At 36.8% G+C, this 20358-nt stretch overlaps 1 protein-coding gene across 1 annotated transcript in view; it reads left to right on the top strand.

Annotated features, from left to right (window-relative positions):
- The first annotated feature begins 244 nt into the window (after window positions 1-244).
- The window catches only part of upb1 (ureidopropionase, beta), a 40647-nt gene continuing 20533 nt past the window's right edge, over window positions 245-20358 (top strand). The window contains exons 1-7 of the mRNA XM_060881544.1: window positions 245-437; window positions 5112-5283; window positions 5460-5547; window positions 8670-8764; window positions 16167-16328; window positions 19810-19979; window positions 20073-20154. Coding sequence (XP_060737527.1) covers window positions 274-437; window positions 5112-5283; window positions 5460-5547; window positions 8670-8764; window positions 16167-16328; window positions 19810-19979; window positions 20073-20154 — 933 coding nt within the window. The 5' untranslated portion in view covers window positions 245-273. The remainder of the gene's footprint in view (window positions 438-5111; window positions 5284-5459; window positions 5548-8669; window positions 8765-16166; window positions 16329-19809; window positions 19980-20072; window positions 20155-20358) is intronic.

Raw genomic sequence — 20358 nt, 5'->3', positions numbered from 1 at the left:
GTGGCTGTATATGCCGCTAAGAGATACTGGTACCACTGTGTTGTGTTATCGTTAAAATAAAAAAATAAAATAAAATCTAAAAAAAAAGCGATCCGCTGTTATATCAGGCTGCCGAATATACATTAGGGGAGGTCAATGAATGCTAGAGACTTACGGTGCACCAGAGATTCTTATCGTTTGCAGTTTGTACAGAGAGTTAATGGAAACAAAGTTCATGTTGTGTTGCATAACAGATAGTGTTGAAATCAGCCAATAGTGCAGAGGGTGGACCATATGCCCTATGAATCTTCTAGGACTAAAGAGTTTTTAAGTAGTGCCTTCATAGCTGCCATAATGTCCGAGTATGTACTTGAGTCACTCGAAAAGACGTTGGAAACACATATTCCTGATGCGGAACTGAGAGAAATTAAACACATTTTATACGGAAAAGAACTGAAGTAAGTGCAAATCCATATTCTGATTTCACGAATAGTTAGCTAGGCAAAACAGCTTTATTACTTCTTTATTAGTAAAGAAGATATTACTTTTAATTTATCATTGTCTTTTATGTAATAAAGGTTATTGAATTATTAGATTATTAAATGCTTTCTGGGCTGTTTAAAACTTTTCCTTAATTTTAGACTTGCATTTAAAGCAGGGCATAATTGCGTAAATGATTGTTCATGGACTTAGACCATAGGTCACTAACAGGCGGACCGCGGTCCGGGTCCGGACCCAGAAGCTGTCCAATACGGACCCGGACCTACAGCCAAAACAAAAGGTTATGATTTAAAACTTGACGAAGCGCTTATATTTTATCTAGCACAGCTTTTGCAATATTTACGGTAAAGGTAGTGGAAATGCACAGACCAATTGCATGCGAGTTAAGCCATCCCACGTGATACCACTCAGCCAATCAAATCTGTGCATTCCTGAAGTAAACACTGCGACTCAACAGCGCAATACAGATGAGAGAGAATTAGAGTAAAGTTACACATGAAAAGAAAGATAGCGATACATGTAGAAAACAAAAGGAGAGAAACAGACGAGTGAGACGGAGAAAGTGAGAGAAACAGACGAGTGAGACGGAGAAAGGGAGAGAAACAGACGAGTGAGACGGAGAAAGAAAGAATAAAGAACAAATGGCGCTCTCCAAAAAAAGAAAAGTGGACAGCGAAAACATTTACTCCAGAATATACAGACTCATTTCTGTTCACACTTCCCACTGGGAGCACTAAACCAGTGTGTCTCATATGTTCAGAAACCGTGGCACGTATTAAAATTGGCAATGTGAAACGCCATTATGAGACAAAACACAAAGGTTTTGAACAAACATATCCACTCAAATCTGAAGACAGCGTCCCTGAGACAGCTTTACCAGGTCTGAGGAAAGTAGCCCTATACATCCTGACCATGTTTGGCTCTACATACAACTGCAAGGCAGCTTTCTCTACAATGAACATAATCAAAACTAAATATGGTTCCAGGGTCACTAATGAGCACCTCCACATGTGTATGAGCACGGCCCTGACTCCATTCAAGCCCAGGTTTAAAATCCTGCCAAGCCAAGCTAGAGCTCAGTTCACCCACTGAGATATAAAAGGGAAAGTTAAGCACTTTATTTAAACATACACAATGTTCACAAATATTGTCAAAATGTGTTTGAATTGTGCTGCATTTATTTGATTTGACAGTCAGGTATTGATTGCCTGCAGATGTTGATACAACTACTAGGCTACATAAATATTTATCACACTAGCCAGTTAGACATTATGATCTTTTATGGACCTTTGCTTCAAGAAATTTTCTCTTACTGGACCTCTTTCAATTTTAGTTGAATACCTCTGACTTAGACCAAATAACCTGAGACTCAGGCTGACAAGAAGGTCACATGTTTTGTACTTTATGATGGCCCGTTAGAATAATATTGTTTCTTTGTTCATGTTTTTACATACTGTAAAAGTATCCACTGTATAATGTATGCCTTAATGTGAAAAGAAACATGTCAAGGACAACTTGACATGATGTAAACAAGTTCATTTTTTGAAAAATATTTTGAATCAGGATATGCAAAGGATTACTTTGATAAACACAAAAATATACAAAAATATATAGTTTGTATCAGGATATGAAGAGGACTGCTTAAGAAGAGCAAAAGATTAAAAAAAATAATAATAAATATGGGTGTAGATTTGGCTTGAACATTGGGGGTTTCAAGTGTGAATGGGTATTTAATTCGCAAGTTAACTTATTAATTAGGGCTAGTTTTGCACATAACCTGGGAAACCTGTAGTCATTGAGACAATGATGACATAACTAGAATGTTCATGAGACAAACCTGAGACCATCTGCCTAGCAGCGCAAGCTGTGCTATATATGGGTTATGCATCAGGACTGTGATTCCAAGCACACCAGCAAATCAAAAAAAAATCAAGGTGTTAGAATGACCAAGTCAAAGTTCAGTCCAAACTCCATTGAGATGCTATGGCAAGATTTTGCCCTCAAAAATCATTTAACTGAAGTAATGTTGTAAAATAAATTGGGCTGAAATTTATCCAAAACAGTGTGAGAAACTCAATGAAACCACCATGCTGCAGCTCAGTTTCAGGATCTTGGCAATGTTCTTATAGCCCACACCATCTTTATGTAGAGCAACAATTAATTTTTTTCAGATCCTCAGAGTGTTCTTTGCCATGATGTGCCATGTTGAACTTCCAGTGACCAGTATGAGAGAGAGCAATAACACTAAATTTAACACACCTGCTCCCCATTCACACCTTTAATGAGTCACATGACACTGGGGAGAGAAAATGGCTAATTGGGCCCAATTAGGACATTTTCACTTAGGGATGTACTCACTTTTGTGACCAGCGGTTTAGACATTAATGTCTGTGCGTTGAATTATTTTGAGGGGACAGTAAATTTACACTAAGTTATTGTCGTTATATTTGGTCCTATATGTTGTTATAGTCAGTGTTGTATAAAGTACAAGAAAGCAATACTTGAGTAAAAGTACAAGTATTGTACTAGAAAAAGACTTTGGTAGTTACCTTTTAGAATATTACTCAAGTAAAAGTCTTAAAGTATCTGATATATACTGTACTTAAGTATCAAAATTAATTTTCTGATATTTAATGTACTTAAGTATTTGAAGTACAAGTAAAAAGTTTTTTGTTTTTTTTTAAAAAAAAAAAAAAAAAAAGCAAGCGGTTAGAACTTTGATTCTGAACTTTATTTTGGATTTCTTATAGTAAAGCATAAAGCATATTCAGGGTTCCCATATCTTCTTAATTTCACTCATCAAATCAAAATCACAGTCTTTTCCAGGCACAATTCTCTTAAGTTCAAAGAACAAACAGCATATTTTTAGAGCTGACATCAAAGAAAAAAACAGAAACAGAAATTTTTTGTATGAACTTCAGTTAAAAATGAAAAACAAGTAAATAATAATAATAATAATAATAATAATAATAATAATAATAATAATAATAATAGACTTATTTCATTTAAAATAAATACATAAATAAATAAAAATTGACCTGCTGGTAGGGAGAAAATTTTGGTCATGTGGTATGAACATTTGTAGGGCTTACTCCCCAGGTCACCATCTCACACACACACAGGCCACCTATGTCCAGCAGCTACTAATACGCCAGTCATTAGTTTAAACTGAAAAGGTGTTCATCTTCAAAAGAAGTTGGTTTTCAAAGTTGCCAGAATTCCGTCTTACTCTCTTCTTGTCGTCTACGATAACAGGAGGCCTTCCAGTAGGGGCTTCCATGGCGGTTTCAGTTGTGCTTCCTCCTCCTTTGGCAACATTACACTGAAATTGAGCGTACGGAGCGTGTGTAATGCAATCTAGGAGCAGTGATTCGCCAAACCTTCCTTATTGCAGTCGCACACATTTCTTCTGATTTTATTTTGTAGTAACGAGTAATGAAGAAAAAAGTATACATTTTATCTAGGAAATGTAGTGGAGTAAAAGTGAAAGTTGACAAATTTAAATAGCGAAGTAAAGTACAGATACGTGAAATTTCTACTTAAGTACAGTAACAAAGTATTTGTACTCCGTTACATTACAACACTGGTTATAGTGTGTATTTATTTAGCCCCAAATTTTCTGAATCTTTTGAGAAAAAAATCACTATATTTTGAAATGAAATTTCAAAGATGAAGCAAAAATGTTAGCTAGCTAGCATAGTTTAAGAAAACAACTTTAGTTCAAATGAGAAACGTCCAAAGTTACATTTCCAAATATCTCTTATTATAATCAATTACATTACTGGGAGTGTAGGGTAGAAAATACAAACATAACCGAGTATAATATAACATTTATTTCAAGGGTGTTGCTATTGAAACAGTTTGCTTAGCTGAATAGCTAGTTACCTATTCATCATACCTAGTTAAGTTAAATGAAAGCTAATCTTCAAAGATATTTCTTGCTCTGGCAAAATTTTGATTCGGAATGTTCAAGATAGAAAAGGAATATGCTTTCTTACATTTGTCAATGGATCTTTGTATGATAAATCAAAATGATGGATGCCACAGAACCAGGTCTTCATTTGGAAACAATTTATTTGCATTTGATCAGATTCACTCAGCATTATATCTATTTACATTGTATAGAATAAATTATTATGTTTTTAGGAATAAAATTACTAGAATTTACTCCAAATTGCTCTGATAGATTTCCCTCTTTTCTCAGCTAAGACAGCTAAGAACTAAGACAGCTCTCTAATCTTCATGTTGTCTTATTTATTAACAAATGCAGTCTTGGTGAAACTGAAGGCCCTATCCAATAGTAAATGTTCATAGATATTTATTGTTTAAACAATAAATCACCCTAATAGGACTGAATAATACCTTTCAACACCGTTTTAATATTTTTGCTAATCTAAATATTGGGTGGTCAAAAACAACATATACAATGTTTTATGTCATTTAACACATCTACGAATAATTAGCAGACAATAAAACTACATTTTTAAACTGTAAAACTATTCATCTTTTGATTTCAAATCTAAATGTCAAAAAATATTAATTGGTATTGCCATTCTAATAGTTTCAGAGGGGACTTTATAATCAAGCTGTTTACTGTCATATATACTAGATAAACAATTAATTATTCCCAGGAAATTGACACTACCCCAGGCAGCACTGGATGCCACATTGGAAAAGGATTTTGTTCTGCAGGGTTATGTCTTTGAGGCAGCACCAGAGCAGCTCAGGGCACCTAGAGTTGTGCGGGTGGGACTCATTCAGAACAAGATCATTCTTCCAACTGATGCTCCTGTACTTGACCAAGTAAGACAGAAATTCCTAACCATATTTTAGTATCACTTAAATAATGTTGTCATGGTCTTGCATCTTTAATCATCATGTATAGCATACATATCATTGGATTTATGGATTTATATATCCAACAATATCTGATATCTGATACAGATACAATATCTGATTGCCTAAATTTCTTTTTGTAGATTACAGCTCTACACAAGAGAGTGGGTGAGATAGTGGAGGTCGCTGCTATTTGTGGTGTTAATATTGTCTGCTTCCAGGAAGCCTGGAGTAAGTACCTACACATTGCTTATAAAGCATGTTTAATGTGTAAAATCTATAAATACTATAAAAATCGAATGCCTGCTATGAAACTGAAATTGTTTTGAATTTAATTACTTGAACTGCCACCTTATAATGCTTATGTCCTAATTTTAATTCTGAACTTGGGGCTTCTTCTTCTACTTTCGGGTTTTCCTGTTTGGGGACGCCACCATGAATCATCTATTTCCACCTAGCTCTATCCTAACACTATCCTTGCCTCATGTCTTTTCCTCCTTGCTACAGTCTCTAACCCATACAGCATATCTGGTCACACTACTGTCTTGAACATTGTTCCTTCGAATCTTGCTGAAAATCTTCTGTCATACAACACTCCTGACACTTTTCTCCACCCACTCCAACCCAGCTGCACTCACCTCTTCACCTTGTTTCCCATCACAGTGTATGGTTGACCCCAAAAACTTAAACTCCTGCACCTTTTTGACCTCAGCCCCCTGTAACCTCACTGTTCTACTTCCCTCCCTCTCATTCATACACATGTATTCTGTCTTACTATAACTGACTTTCATTCCTCTTCTTTCCAGAGCAGACCTCCACCTTTCCGGGTGTTCCTCCACCTGCTTTCTACTCTCACTACAGATCACAATGTTGTCTGCAAACATTGATGTCCACAGAGATTCCTGTCTGACTTTATCTCTCAACCTGTCCATCATCATAGCAAACAAGAAGTGACAAAAAGCCGATCCTTGATGTAGCCCCACATCCACCTTGAACTTGAACCTACAGGACATCTTACTTTTGTCATACTCCTCTCATACATATTTTGTACTACTCTGGCATACATCTCTGCCACTCCTGACATCCTCATACAGTGTCATAGCTCCTCTCTCGCCACCCTGTCATACACTTTCTCTAAATCCACAAAGACGGATTGCAGCTCCTTCTGACCACATCTGTACTTCTCCATTAACATTCTCAGAGCAAAAATTGCATAATTAGTGCTCTTTCTGGGCATAAAGGCATACTGCTGCTCACAAATATTCACAAATATTTATTACCCTAGCTTCCACTACTTTTTCCCAAAGCTTAAGCTTTGACCTGGGGTGACCTTAATGTTCACCAAACCTTTATCAATGTGCCTCACCAATGCATGGATCCTCTCAGACTTCAGCTGCATGTGTCGCAAGGAAACAACACTGCACTGAACAGTCTACCAAACCTTTACTTTTACTTCAACTTTAGAAGAGCAATGCATGTTCTTGTTGGTTCACAAACTACACAAAGCCTATTCATGCTTAACACCTGATGTACACAAACATTTTGTCTTTCTTGTCATGTTAAACATTACTCCATTATCCTCATCTTTTACAATTACACAAATTCATATAAGCTTAAAGAAAATCCCACAACGTTCATCGCGAAACTAGAGTTGTCCTTCACAGAGCCAGAGGAGTGAGTGATGTCTTCTGAAATGCAGTGAAGCAATATCCTCTGCATGGCAAGAGCAGGAGTGATGTACTCCTAGAGTGGGGAGTGGCATCCTCGGTGAGGCAAGAAGAGGGAGCCACATAATGGTGGAGGCAGAGGCATGCAATGGAAGGCTGGTGAAGCCCATGGAAAAGCTGTGAGGTGTAACAGAATCCTATTATATGGGGCAATGGACATCCTCAGCCAAGCAGAGAGTGAAAATTACATTTTCAGTGAGGCAGTCTGGTTAGGAGCCCTCTCCTTAAATAATTTTTTCAGGGGTTTAAGGTTTCAAGCCACTCCAAGATACTATTGTATACTATATACTTTCCTTGTTGTTCCTATGATCTGTAATGGATGGCTTGGACTGTGTCTCCCAAACCTAGACTTACTCGCGTCAATCCTGTGTGCGCAGCGTTTGCTTTTCATTCCAGGGATTTGAAAATGCTTGATAAAATTTGGTTGGCTGAACAAAAACAAACTGTGTTAATGCAACACAATTTATCAACATTTAACCAATGTACATATGCAGAGCCGATCGGCCCTATACGCTCACTATGCAAGTTGTGTAGGGCCCCGCAAATCACGTAAGCCCACCCCCCCCTCGCCTCATTTTACAGCACGTGTTAATGTTTACTGTGTAGATGACAATATGAAGCGGAGCTATCCATCTGTCCACGAAAAGAGAAAAAAGAAACCAAATGAGAGTGAAATGCGAGAACAGCAATCAGGTAAACTTGTGTTCTCTTCAAGTTTGATGTTAGCAAGAGCAATAACAGTAAAGTTAAGCTGATTCTGTCTCTAGTCTCTATCCGACTAGCTAAATTAGCTGTGTAGTGCTGCCAGTGCATCTCTTGGCCTGTCTGTCTGTCACACAACAATTTATCGAGTGAACATTCGCGTGAATAAACGCCCAAGGGCAACGGTGTATATAAACGGCAGCTCGATAACAGCGCCATGCAATCGTGCATGAAATGACGCGCGCTTTCCAGCAGAAACATATGTGTGGGGACCAGTACAAAAAGTAGCGTGACAGTGCTCCTAAATGACAACGTTTATAGTCTCTCAATCAAGGTTACAACAACGTTAATGCAATATGGAAACCAATGGATTTACATTGGAATGGGCATAATATGGTCAATATGAATGCACATCCCTCAGTAAATAATAACCATCAGGGATCAAGGGCCCCTTAGCAGAATTTTGCTTAGGGCCCCAGGGAGGTCAGGATCGGCTCTGTACATATGTGAAGTAATTTTAATTACATTATTTTAAGTGTATGATGTCCATGACTATATAGTTTCAGATTTCTGAGTCTCTTTTAGTCTAGCACTGACAAAAGTCGAGAGAAGTATACAAAGAACTTTATTTTTATTTTTGTGGGAAAGGTACTGTTTAAATGTATGGGTGCACTCCTTGATATACAGTATGCATGTCTATCCGTGCATTTCACCATAATGAGCTAAAAAAGGTTTATATATGTTATAATAATAAACACCTTTTCTTATCTTGATCACAAGGAAAAAATTGTATGGTCTTCTGGACGTCCATATAATTCTGAAAATTATAGATAGGTCAACAATGGTTAATTGTCATACAATATAGTACCCTCTGTATGGAAATATGTTTAATTCTTAAGATTAATTTATGTTTTTTGCCTATAGCAATGCCTTTTGCCTTCTGCACCAGAGAGAGGGAGCCATGGACAGAGTTTGCAGAGTCTGCTGAAGATGGTTTTACCACTCACTTCTGCCAAGAGGTCTATTTGTTTCTGAAATATTTCTCAGTCTTAGTTAGCTCTGTGACTCCAATAGAAATAGCTGGCATTATTCAACCAACATACAGAAAATTTCATATACAATTTATTTGCAGCACCATCTATATTATGAATATCAGCATTCATACAAGTCTTTTTTTTCCCAGAAACTGAATTGTCTGCAGTCTTTTGCAGTCTTTTTCCCTAGTTTTAGAAAGAAAAGACACAAGAATTGCCAGGTCTTTTTCCCTTCTTCAACTGTCCAGTTATGGTGATGCCCACCTAAATAGATATATGTTCTTGGCTGACTGGACTGTAACCCAGCATGGTCTTCTGCTGTTGTAGCCCATCCAAAGGTTTAGTGTTTTGTTTGTGCTGAGATTCTTTTCCAGTAATATGAGTGGTAATATGAGTTACTTTATCCTTTTACCAACTCAATGAGGTAAAAAAAAAAAAAAAAAGAAAATCCCAGGAAATTAGCAGTTTCTGAAATACTTAAATTACTTAAATACTTAAATACTATCCATCATTAGTACAGAGAGCGCTATTTTCCTCCATTATGTTTGATGCAAATTTTACCTGAAGGTCTGTATCTGCATAGTTGTACTGTATATACTGTGCTTATGTCATATGATTGGCTGTTTATCATAATAATTATTAATTATTGTAATATTCTAATAAAGTCATTAGCGTGTGTATATTATTAAATTAGAGCCTACTGCAGTTGCAGTTGAAGCAATCCTGAAAATCCTCAGCTCCTTTAAAATGTCCGCAGCAACGTGTTTTGACAAGCAGACTCTATTAGGATGTTTTTGTTGTTGTTTGTTTTTAAATAAACATACTTTCCAGAAGGCCAACAATTCACTAAAATAAAAGACAAATGTTATCTGTGACTTTAAATGAGACATGGTTGATCTGCTACCAGAAGGGCTGTTTTTACTTTATAAACTGTTAAAACAGCCCTTCTGGTAGTAGATCAACCATGTCTCATTTAAAGTCACAGATAACATTTGTCTTTTATTTTGATGTTTGGAGAGAACATTAACTGACACTCATGACCTGGGGCCTATGGGACCTGGTAGCTGTTGGAAGACACTCTCCAAAGCGGATAAATTTGAAAACGCTGTCTTCGCGTCTTAGTGTGGACTGTGAAGACGGAGGCTTTTGAATACTATGACGCATTTTTAGTCATGTGATGCAGTCGAAAGTAAATAAACGCCTAGCGGAAATGACGCAGGTTGAAGCTTTACTCATGCGCAGTAGGGAAATGTAAGCGTTTTCATACATTTCAGTGTGGATAAGCAACTTTTGGAAAACGTTTGAAAATGATAATGTGGACGCAGAGCGTTTTTAGACGTAAACTCCGTTTTCAAATATATCCGGATTAGTGTGGACATGGCCTAAGTTAAGCCCATTTCTGAAAGAGAGGTAACTTATACTCAGAGTCAGTTACCATAGTAACTTACTCTGTGAACCTAACCTGGTCGGGAGCAGGTTTTCTTCGGTAAACCCAGAGTTTCTTTCGGTCTCCTCCCCTTTTAAACACCTCATTCATTGCCCACATTTCAGTTACGCAGTTCGCAGCAACGTGAATGTTGGATGTGGTAGCTCAGGGGTTAAGATGTTGGACTACTGATCAGAAGGTGAGGGGTTCAAATCCCAGGTTCACTAAGTTTTTGTGGACACAATTGCTCAGTTGTATAAATTTAAACAAAATATAAGTCAATCTGGGTAAGGGGGTCTGCTAAATGCCTTAATGTAAAATTAATGAAGTGGCGTGTCCTTTTATGGACGATCCTATTGATGAAGAGTCTGTATTAATTCTTTTGAGCCCCAGAGTGGATTTTTGTCACATCCCTATGCATTTTTATTTGAGCGGTACCGTTTTTCTTTACAGTCAATAAGATCCATAATCTCATCCATCCTTACATCAGCCATCGCGGCCATGCTCTTTCATCCGAGCAGATGCTTTGCGTTGCCTTACGTTTCTTTGCAAATGGCAGTTTTGTGTATAACATCGGGGATGCAGAACATATTAGTAAATCTACTGATTGCAGAGCGGTCAGGAAAGTGTGCCTCGCTCTTAAGCGCTTTCTGACAATTTTTGTGTTGTTTCCTGATAAAATAAAATACTGTTCTGGTTTCACCTCTGATATTATAACAGTTGGGAATTTACTCTAAAATAGTTCTTAATTACTAACTACAAATTACATCTTCAACAAGTCTAATTAGATTAATGTAATAATTACTATCTCTAGAAAGTATTGGTCTACTTACTTATTAATTACTTTCTAAATCCCATATCAACCTCAACCACTTGAACAATAAGGAGAGACAAGAAATAAACAATATACAATTGCATGAATTATCCTTGAATTGAACAAAGTGTGTAACTAGAGGGAGAAGTTTACATTAAAAATATAAAAAAAAAAAAAAAACTTTTAAAGGTATATATATACAATAGTACTGAGTGGATATAACATAGTGGATTTAAATAGTGGATTTAACATCAAATCTTAAAAGGTGTATTTAAAAAAAAAAAAATATATATATATATATATATATATATATATATATATATATATATATATATATATATATATATATATAATACATCTTTTAAAATTTGATGTTAAATCCACTATTGTTTTATACAGCAGTGTTGCTTTTTTTTTTAAAATACGTGTTCAAATTCTCCATATGTTTGCATAAGCACTTCCGGTTCTGCTGGCGAGAAATATGCAGACTTTTCTTTTGTCTTACGCTGTTGCCATGGTGACTCATTATATCTGCGCTCCATTGATAATGGCTTTTTTTAGTTGTAGTGCACGTGCTTAACTCAGAGTCAGTCAACTTAGAGTTGATAAAACTAACTCTTTTCAGCTGTTCTATAACCGAAAACTGTTTCCCATCTCGGGGTTTGTCAACTCAGAGTTCAAGTTTAAACTCAGAGTTGGTTGAACCTCCTTTATGAAACGGCCCCCTGAGCCATCAAAATGGTCTCTCAATTTTGTTTACTAAGCTACACAATCATGGGAAGACTGCTGATCTGACAGTTGTAAAGAAGACAATCATTAACAACCTTCACAAAGAGGGTAAGCCACAAACATTCACTGCCAAAGAAGCTGTCTGTTCACAAATTGCTGTATGCAAGCATGTTAACAGAAAGTTGAGTGGAAGGAAAACGTGTGCAAGAAAAAGATGCACAACTAATCAAGAGAACCGCAGCCTTGAGAGTATTGTCAAGCAAAATCAATTCAAGAATTTGGGTGAACTTCACAAGGAACAGACTGAGGCTGGTGTCAACGCATCAAGAGCCACCACACACAGACGTGTCAAGGAATTTGGCTACAGTTGTCGTATTCCTCTTGTTAAGCCAATCCTGAACCACAGACAACAACAGAGTTGTCTCAGCTGGACTAAGGAGAAGAAAAACTGGATGTTGCCCAGTGGTCCAAAGTCAGATGAGAGCAGGTTTTGTATTACATTTGAAAACCAAGGTCCTAGAGTCTGGAGGAAAGGTGGAGCTCATAGCCTAAGTTGCTTGAAGTCCAGTGTTAAATTTCCATTTATCATAGATATCCGTCTATGATGATTTTGGGTGCAATGTCATCTGCGGGTGTTGGTCCAGTGTGGTTTTTGAAAACAGAGCACTTTAGAGCACTTCATGCTCCCTTTTGCTGACCAGCTTTTCAAAAATGCTGATTCATTTTCCAGTAGGATTTGGCACCTGCCCACACTGCCAAAAGCACCAAAAGATGTTGACCATGGTGTTGGTGTGCTTGACTGGCCATCAAACTCACCAGTCCTAAACCCCATTGAGAATCTATGGGGTATTGTCAAGAGGAAAATGTAAAATAAGAGACCAAAAAATGCAGACGAGCTGGAGGCCACTGTCAAAGAAACATGGGCTCCTTAAAGCAAAAGGAACCCCTACAAAGTATTGAGTACATATACAGTAAATAAACATACTTTCCAGAAGGCCAACAATTCACTAAAAATGTTTATTTTACTGGTCTAAAGTACACTAATTTTTTGAGATAGTGAATTGGTGGGTTTTTGTTACCAAAGAAAAGAACCAAAGACTTAAACTACTTCAGTCTGTGTGTACTGAATTTATATAATACACACGTTGAATTACTGAAACAAATGAACTTTCCACAACATTTTTATTTATTGAGGTGCACCTTTATATAAAATAAAAATATAAATTCTAAGTAGTGGAATTCTTCAAATACACGTAGCTTTTGAGATATACTCCTTTTAAATTGAGCATGTCGTTTTCATGTAAGAGGCTCAAAAATTGGCCTAGGGTTGAACAGGTTAACGATTAATGCTATCTGTTAAATTGTCTCACCACCGGAAAATTAATCCATCATACTCATTGTAAAAAGGTGCTTGAGAATATTTTCAGCCAGTCTCCATTTGGATTCTGTTATTCTGATCATTTAATTCACTCTTGATGAGCATGAGCACTAGGAGATCAATAAAGACATTAAAAAGTCTCTGAATTTTTGAAGGATTTTGGAATTCTTTAGTGCATTTTAAATTCTTTAGTGCATTCTCAATAGTGTCAGTATGGAGACATCTATGGTGATCTTATCAAATCCACAGTAAAAATAATGTGGACCTGCAAAACACTGCATTGTAATTCTTATGTGAATTCATCAAAAAATAAATCAAATGAGTAAGAATAAAATTTTTTAACTGTAACCAAGCACTAACAGAGACCCGTTTGGCAATGATTAAGTCCCTAACCAGCTTCCACCAAACACAATCAAGCACTCCTGGAGCTGTGCACAGAGCAGGAACAGCACTTCTAGGCCATGCTACAATTGTTATTATTCATATCCATATGCACTGCTCTTGACTTCAAATTAGTTGTTTCCTCTTCTTTCTGTGATAGCGGACATGCTGTAATACCCTGAGCTATGCCTTCAACCAACTGAGTGTAATTGATGGTCAGCAAATTCAGACTAATGTTGTTCTATCCAACCCATATTTTTCAGTTATTAGGATATGTCATTTCAGGTTATACAGTAAAATCAATGTAAGAAAAAGATGACCCAGTTGAACAAGAGCTGCAAAGCCATAGGGAAATTCTGTAGGGAAATTTTATTGGGGAATAAATCACTTCAGAGGAGGTGTCTACCATCAGCAAATGGGTGGCCAGATGCTAAAACCTGATTTTTAAGTTTGTTCAAAAGTTTGTGCAAAATTGGTGAAAAAATCTCACACCCATTATTTGTAGTATGAGAGGTCTTGCAAGCCTCAACAGTGTTTCCCCATTTCAATTATTGTATGGGCTCAAGCCTCACTGCATCTTAGACATCATTAAAGAAAATTGGGAGTGCACCTTCTATGAGGCCAGGTTAAGGAATGAGTGTAGATGTGGGGAGGGGAGTCAGCCAGTGGGGGTGTGTTGCAGCAGGGGTGTAGCTGAGTCTCAGTTGTGGATGGAGAGAAGGCTAATCAAACTGGAAGGTAATGCATGATGATTTTCATCATTGTCTTATAACTGCCAGACTACTTATATGTGTCTCTTTGGTCAGTAACTCCTGTAGTTGGCAAGATAGTGTGCGATAGAGCTGGCAGAGCTTACAAGACACAAACACACACTCACACACGTACACACACAAACACACACTGCAGAGTGTGAACCTGATGGACTGAAAGCTGCAAATGTGGGATGTTTCATGAGATTGGAATTTGCAAAGAAATACAGAGATGAGACATAATTATGGGACCAAGACTTACCTCTACCAAAGTGAAATGGATGGCTCATGATCTAAAACAAGCAAGATTTTGCAATCACAGAAAAATTAGGATTCAACTACTAATCATTAAACAGACTAATCATTAAATAAACAAGTAAAATACTGTATGGCAGGACATGCAGACAACACAAAGAACCAAGACCAAGAACCAAAGGAAGTAAACTCTGATCTGAAGGGATATGTGACAGTAGTGGAGTTGTGGCCATGGTAACAGAACATGACCTACAAAGTGACCTAGTAATATACTTACTACTCTGATATTCATTGTCTACAAGGTGCTGTAAATAGATTGTATGTGTTTTTTATGATAAACATTAAGTAATGTTTATCATAAAAAACACATACAATCTATTTCATAATGTCATATGAAATGTCATAAACATGTCATATGTCATGAAACATGTCATGAAATGTCATATGAAATGTCATAAACATTTCTCAGGAATCTGAAATAGGTAACTGACTTTAGAATAAAGGTGTATTTTAATTTGCACTGGCACCATGAGAGTCTAGTCACTTAAATGTCTCTTTTACAATAAATTCTTTTTAAGTAAAAAGTTTTGTCCTGGCGCAGTAGTGATAATTAGACATTACACAATTACAAAAGTATATTTATATAGTTATTTACGGGGGGCACGGTGGCTTAGTGGTTAGCACGTTCGCCTCACACCTCCAGGGTTGGGGGTTCGATTCCCGCCTCCGCCTTGTGTATGTGGAGTTTGCATGTTCTCCCCGTGCCTCGGGGTTTCCTCCGGGTACTCCGGTTTCCTCCCCTGGTCCAAAGACATGCATGGTAGGTTGATTGGCAATTCTGGAAAAATTGTCCGTAGTGTGTCATTGCATGAGTGAATGAGAGTGTGTGTGGGTGTGTGCGCCCTGCGATGGGTTGGCACTCCGTCCAGGGTGTATCCTGCCTTGATGCCCGATGACGCCTGAGGCACAGGTTCCCCGTGACCCGAGGTAGTTCGGATAAGCGGTAGAAAATGAGTGAGAGTGAATGAGAGTTATTTACAATGGAATAATCTGTGCAACACACAGACTATGGATAAAAAGGGAAAAGGGTTGCCATTTACTTCTTATTCAATGGGGAAGTCATTCTTATTTATTTTGTGTTTTTTCTCTGGTTCTTAACATACGTATTAAAGACCATATTTTGTTCTTTTTAACTAGCTTGCCTACCAGTCATATGAATTTGTAACTAACAATAGAAAGATAGTACCTAAGACTGCTGGCTTTCAATCATTGGAAGATCTAGCTGGCCTGTATGGTTGACAGAATAATTATACTATGTTTTGAAAACTGAGGTAAGGTATAGATAAGCCTGACAATAGGTAAGCCTTTTACTGATATTATATTGTTATTATAATATCAATGACCTTTTATCAATGTCAGTAGTCAATGTTAGTCAATGTTATTGTAAAAAACACTTGTATAGGTTAAGTCTACTCAGTTAAAGCTAACCTCTTTTTCAATTTGTGTTGATGTAATGTCCTGATACTGTATTTCTGGTTATACAGGTGATAGGTTAGGTATTCTAGTGTAATCAAAGTAAAAATTGTTTGGCAAAAGGGAAATTAATGCATTTAATAAACAATTAATGATAAGAACATACTCCTTTTTATTTGTAGTTGGCAAAAAAATACAACATGGTGATAGTGTCACCCATTCTGGAGAGGGATGAGATCCATGGTGGAACATTGTGGAACACGGCAGTTGTTGTTTCAAATACAGGGACTGTCCTTGGAAAAACCCGGAAAAACCATATTCCACGTGTGGGAGATTTCAACGAGGTCAGTATGGCTCTTATGTGTTCCAAGAGTCACACAGTGTATGTTGCACAAAGACAAAAGTGTATACTTTAAGGAGTCCTGTGAAGAAGCACAATGCAACATTCACTGATTTGATAATATGTTTTAAGAAATGACTTGAATGTAAAATAGCCATCTTGGCTAAAATAGCCCTCTGAGGACACTAATGATGTGATACTCTCTGTAACACTCTCTGTAAAACTAATGATAACAAATCATCTAACAAATCACCTGACGACTCAACTTTGGTGATCTTTTATTACATTTGACCACTATGATTGATGTAATAAGAGAATGTACTGCTAATTAATCTGGTTTCTTCCAGGGTTTAGTTTGGTGTAAGTCACTAATCTACAAAAGAAGACTACTATTGTTAAGTATTGCTAACTAGACGGCTCTTGTTCTTCTACCATTCTTATTCAAAATATGCAATGTTATAACACAGCCAAACATTATTTAGGGTATTCACCTTGGGAATGTATCACACCCAGGGATGAAAATTAGCTTTGACCTGGAGAAAACTTCGGACAGGAGGGGGCTACTGACAGGGTCTATAAGTCCCCTACTCTTTTTAGTGATGGCAAAGCAAAGAGGAGAGCCATCCTCTTCTCAGAGGCTAAGTTCAAGGGCTCAAATGGGGCTTCTTATAGCCCCTACAGGACCACAGAGAGGTCCCAATATAGAGGAAGTGGTCTCAGAAAGGCCTCAAAAATTGAGAAACCTGGGGGCGCCTACCAGGGAGGCCCCCCAAGATAGGTACATGATATGCAGCAATGGATGCCACATATACTTTTATAGCTGAGGGCATTAGACACTTAGCTTGGCGTGTCTGCAGGAATTCCAGCACTGTAGCAACGGAGCAATGGACTAGCACCTTGGTGCTGATAGCATTAGAGGCAAAATAGTCTGTCTGGAGAGTATTCAGCCATGTAATATTAAAAATAGCAAAATTAATTAAAAAGCTAAAAGATACATTAAACATTGTACATAGGACTCAATGAAGGAATCAGTAGTCATGTTTCATGCCAAGATCCTGTATCAAAATCTTGGACACTAACAATACTTAATCGGCCATTTTGAATGCGACAGCCAGACATGCTCATTTGTCGTGTTTAGACTAGAACAGTGGCGTCCTCATTGTTCACACATGTGCATTCCAGTCTACACCACACTTGGCTGCCAGGTTACATCAGTGTTAAGCAAAGTGTTCTCTTTATAAAATGTCTCATTTATAAAAAATTTAAAAAAAAAAAAAAATCACACCACAACCAGTCACTGCCCAGAAAAGGCTATCTTGTTAGAATTATAGGAAGAATGAATGGAGCCCAGCTTCAGAACCTGCTTCATTCTGTTAAATAAAACTGCAGCTTGGGAGGAAATTTACCTTTCAGCAGGACAATAATCCAAAGCACAAGGCCAAAGCAACACTAGATGGCTTAGGAACAAACAGATAAATGTCATACAGTGGCCCAGTCAAAGTCCTGATATCAATCCTATTGAGAATCTGTGCCACTATTTGAAAATTGCAGTACACAAGTGTAACCCAACTCATCTGCCTAGAAGAATGGGCCAAAATCACTTGTATACTGGTACATATTTATACCAAAAGACTTAAAGCAGTTATTGCAGCAAAAGGTGGCTGCGTCAAATATTAATGAGTGGTTTAATACTTATGCAAAAAAGATACTTAAGTTTTTTAATTTTACAAAAACATTTTCTCAAGAAAAACACAATGTCAACTTCCAATAACGGATGCTTTTTTTATTTATAAAGTAGTATTATTACATAAAGTATTATGATTCAAACATAGAATCTGAAGTAAGGAAAACGTCATCTACCATTGGCTAGATTACCTCCTGATCAGGATAATCTTACTCTTACCAAGGTCTGCCTAGAGTTGTTTATGAGCCATCTTGTCTCCAGCTCATTGTGACCCTCTAATAAGTTTAAACAAACAATCTCTGCTAATCACAATCCCTAGTCACAACTAACTTCTAGTCCTGACACAGAAGGTCAGAACTTCACAAACAGCTTCTTTATAAAAATTTCCTTCACAAATGATAATCTGATTGTAGATTCATGCACTTTGACCTCAGCTGTGCAAGAGATTGCTGTAGGCCCCATTAAGCATCTTGCAGTCTGCTTTTGGGGTGAATTTTTCTTGGCTGGCCTGACCTGGACATGTTGGCAGTTGTTTTAAATGTTTTTCACTTGCAAATGATTTTCAGACAGTGGAATGAGTGATTATAAATTATTTTGAGATCTTTTTATATCACTTACGACTTATAAGCATTAAAAACCTTTCTGAAGACCTCAGAGAGCAAACCAAACTAAATATCTGAGGTTTAAATAAGGCAAGCCTCCTTCAAAATGCTTCAATAACAATATTGTAATAATTTACACATGATGTGATACAGCTGTAGGAAATTGTATTGATTTTAAGTATAAATAAAAGTGTGGGTGTCCTTACTTATTCCTCACAAGAAATTGGATTTTTACAGATAAAAAGACATCCCTTTGGTTTTGTTTAGTTATTTTACTTGAATCTTCCAATATTGTTAAAATGAAGATCAAATGCTCATATGTTTAACTATTTAAAAAAACATCATGGGGTATCATAACTTTTTCACATATAGTATATATATTTTATTGTAGTATATTATATATTTTAAATGCCGTTATGGCATTTAGAGATATGCTAATATTTCTGAAACAGAGCTGAAATTTCTCTCTAAGATGTTTACATTTACATGACATTTGTTGGATTTGACAACAAAATCTTCTTGACTTCTTCTTGATTTGTAACATGCAGATGTTAGCACATCTCTAATATGATCGTTCATTAACGTAATCCTACTTGACACAGCCTCATAAATATAATAGAGATAAAGTAAAGGCATATTAGACCATCGACACAGGAGATAAGGGGGTAAAAATTATTCACAAAAGAAAATATATTATTTCTTTCTTCAGTATACATTTTTAAAGAAAGAATGAAAAAAAAAATCTCAAGGATTGGTAAGAGTATCTGCAAGAAGAAACGGGATAGGTCGTACAGTAGGTGTTTGCAGGAATAGTCAGAATTAGTCAACACTAACTGAAGGAGCACATGAGATCAGTGTGTCCTGATTACCAGTGGGAGCACCCCTCTAATTGGAGGTTCACCCCAGAGATGATGGATAACATTAAGAAGCTAATCATGAAATTATCTTTTTCCCGACCTTACAACAGTGTTCACGTTTGCAAATATTTTCTTGAGTTCTCATTCTTGCTAAAGTTATGTTTTTGATTTTTACAATGCTCCAAAAGCTTAGTGTAGTTATAGTCAGTTGTTCTTTAACATATGTAAAAGAACATGATTTCTATTAATTTCCACTTTACATTTGACTTAAAGCTGGCATTCCATCATTTAACTCCATAGTCATTTGCAAATCTAATATGTTTTCTACTTTCTACAACATAGTCTACATACTATATGGAGGGCAACACTGACCACAGAGTCTTTCAGACACAGTTTGGAAAGATAGCTGTGAATATCTGTTATGGCCGCCACCACCCACTTAACTGGTTAATGTATGGCATGCATGGAGCTGAGATTATCTTCAACCCCTCAGCTACAATAGGAGCTCTCAGGTAAGAGGCACCTTTCTCTTCTTACATAAAAATAATCATTTTAATTAAAATTTTAATTTTGCTAACACAGGTCTTTGTGGCTTTGTGTTTCAGTGAACCCCTGTGGTCAATTGAAGCAAGAAATGCTGCCATTGCTAATCACTGCTTTACTTGTGCCATCAACAGAGTGGGCACGGTAAGAGGATTTTTAAATAAAAAAAAGATTTTTTTGGCCTTTGTTACTTCACAAAACTGGGGTATCTAGAATTTTAATTAAACTCATTAGGACAGGGCTCTCAAGTTTTGAAGACAGGCAAGCATGACACACATTTATTTTTAAATAGTCAAAAAAAAATTCTGCTTGAGAAATACGATGTGTGGCGGGAGAGCGTGACAAAAG

This window comes from Tachysurus vachellii, chromosome 11 (assembly GCF_030014155.1).
Source record: "Tachysurus vachellii isolate PV-2020 chromosome 11, HZAU_Pvac_v1, whole genome shotgun sequence".
Classification (NCBI taxonomy): Eukaryota; Metazoa; Chordata; class Actinopteri; order Siluriformes; family Bagridae; genus Tachysurus; species Tachysurus vachellii.
The sequence above is the reverse complement of the archived record's forward strand: the minus strand, read 5'-3'. Positions and strand labels throughout refer to the sequence as shown.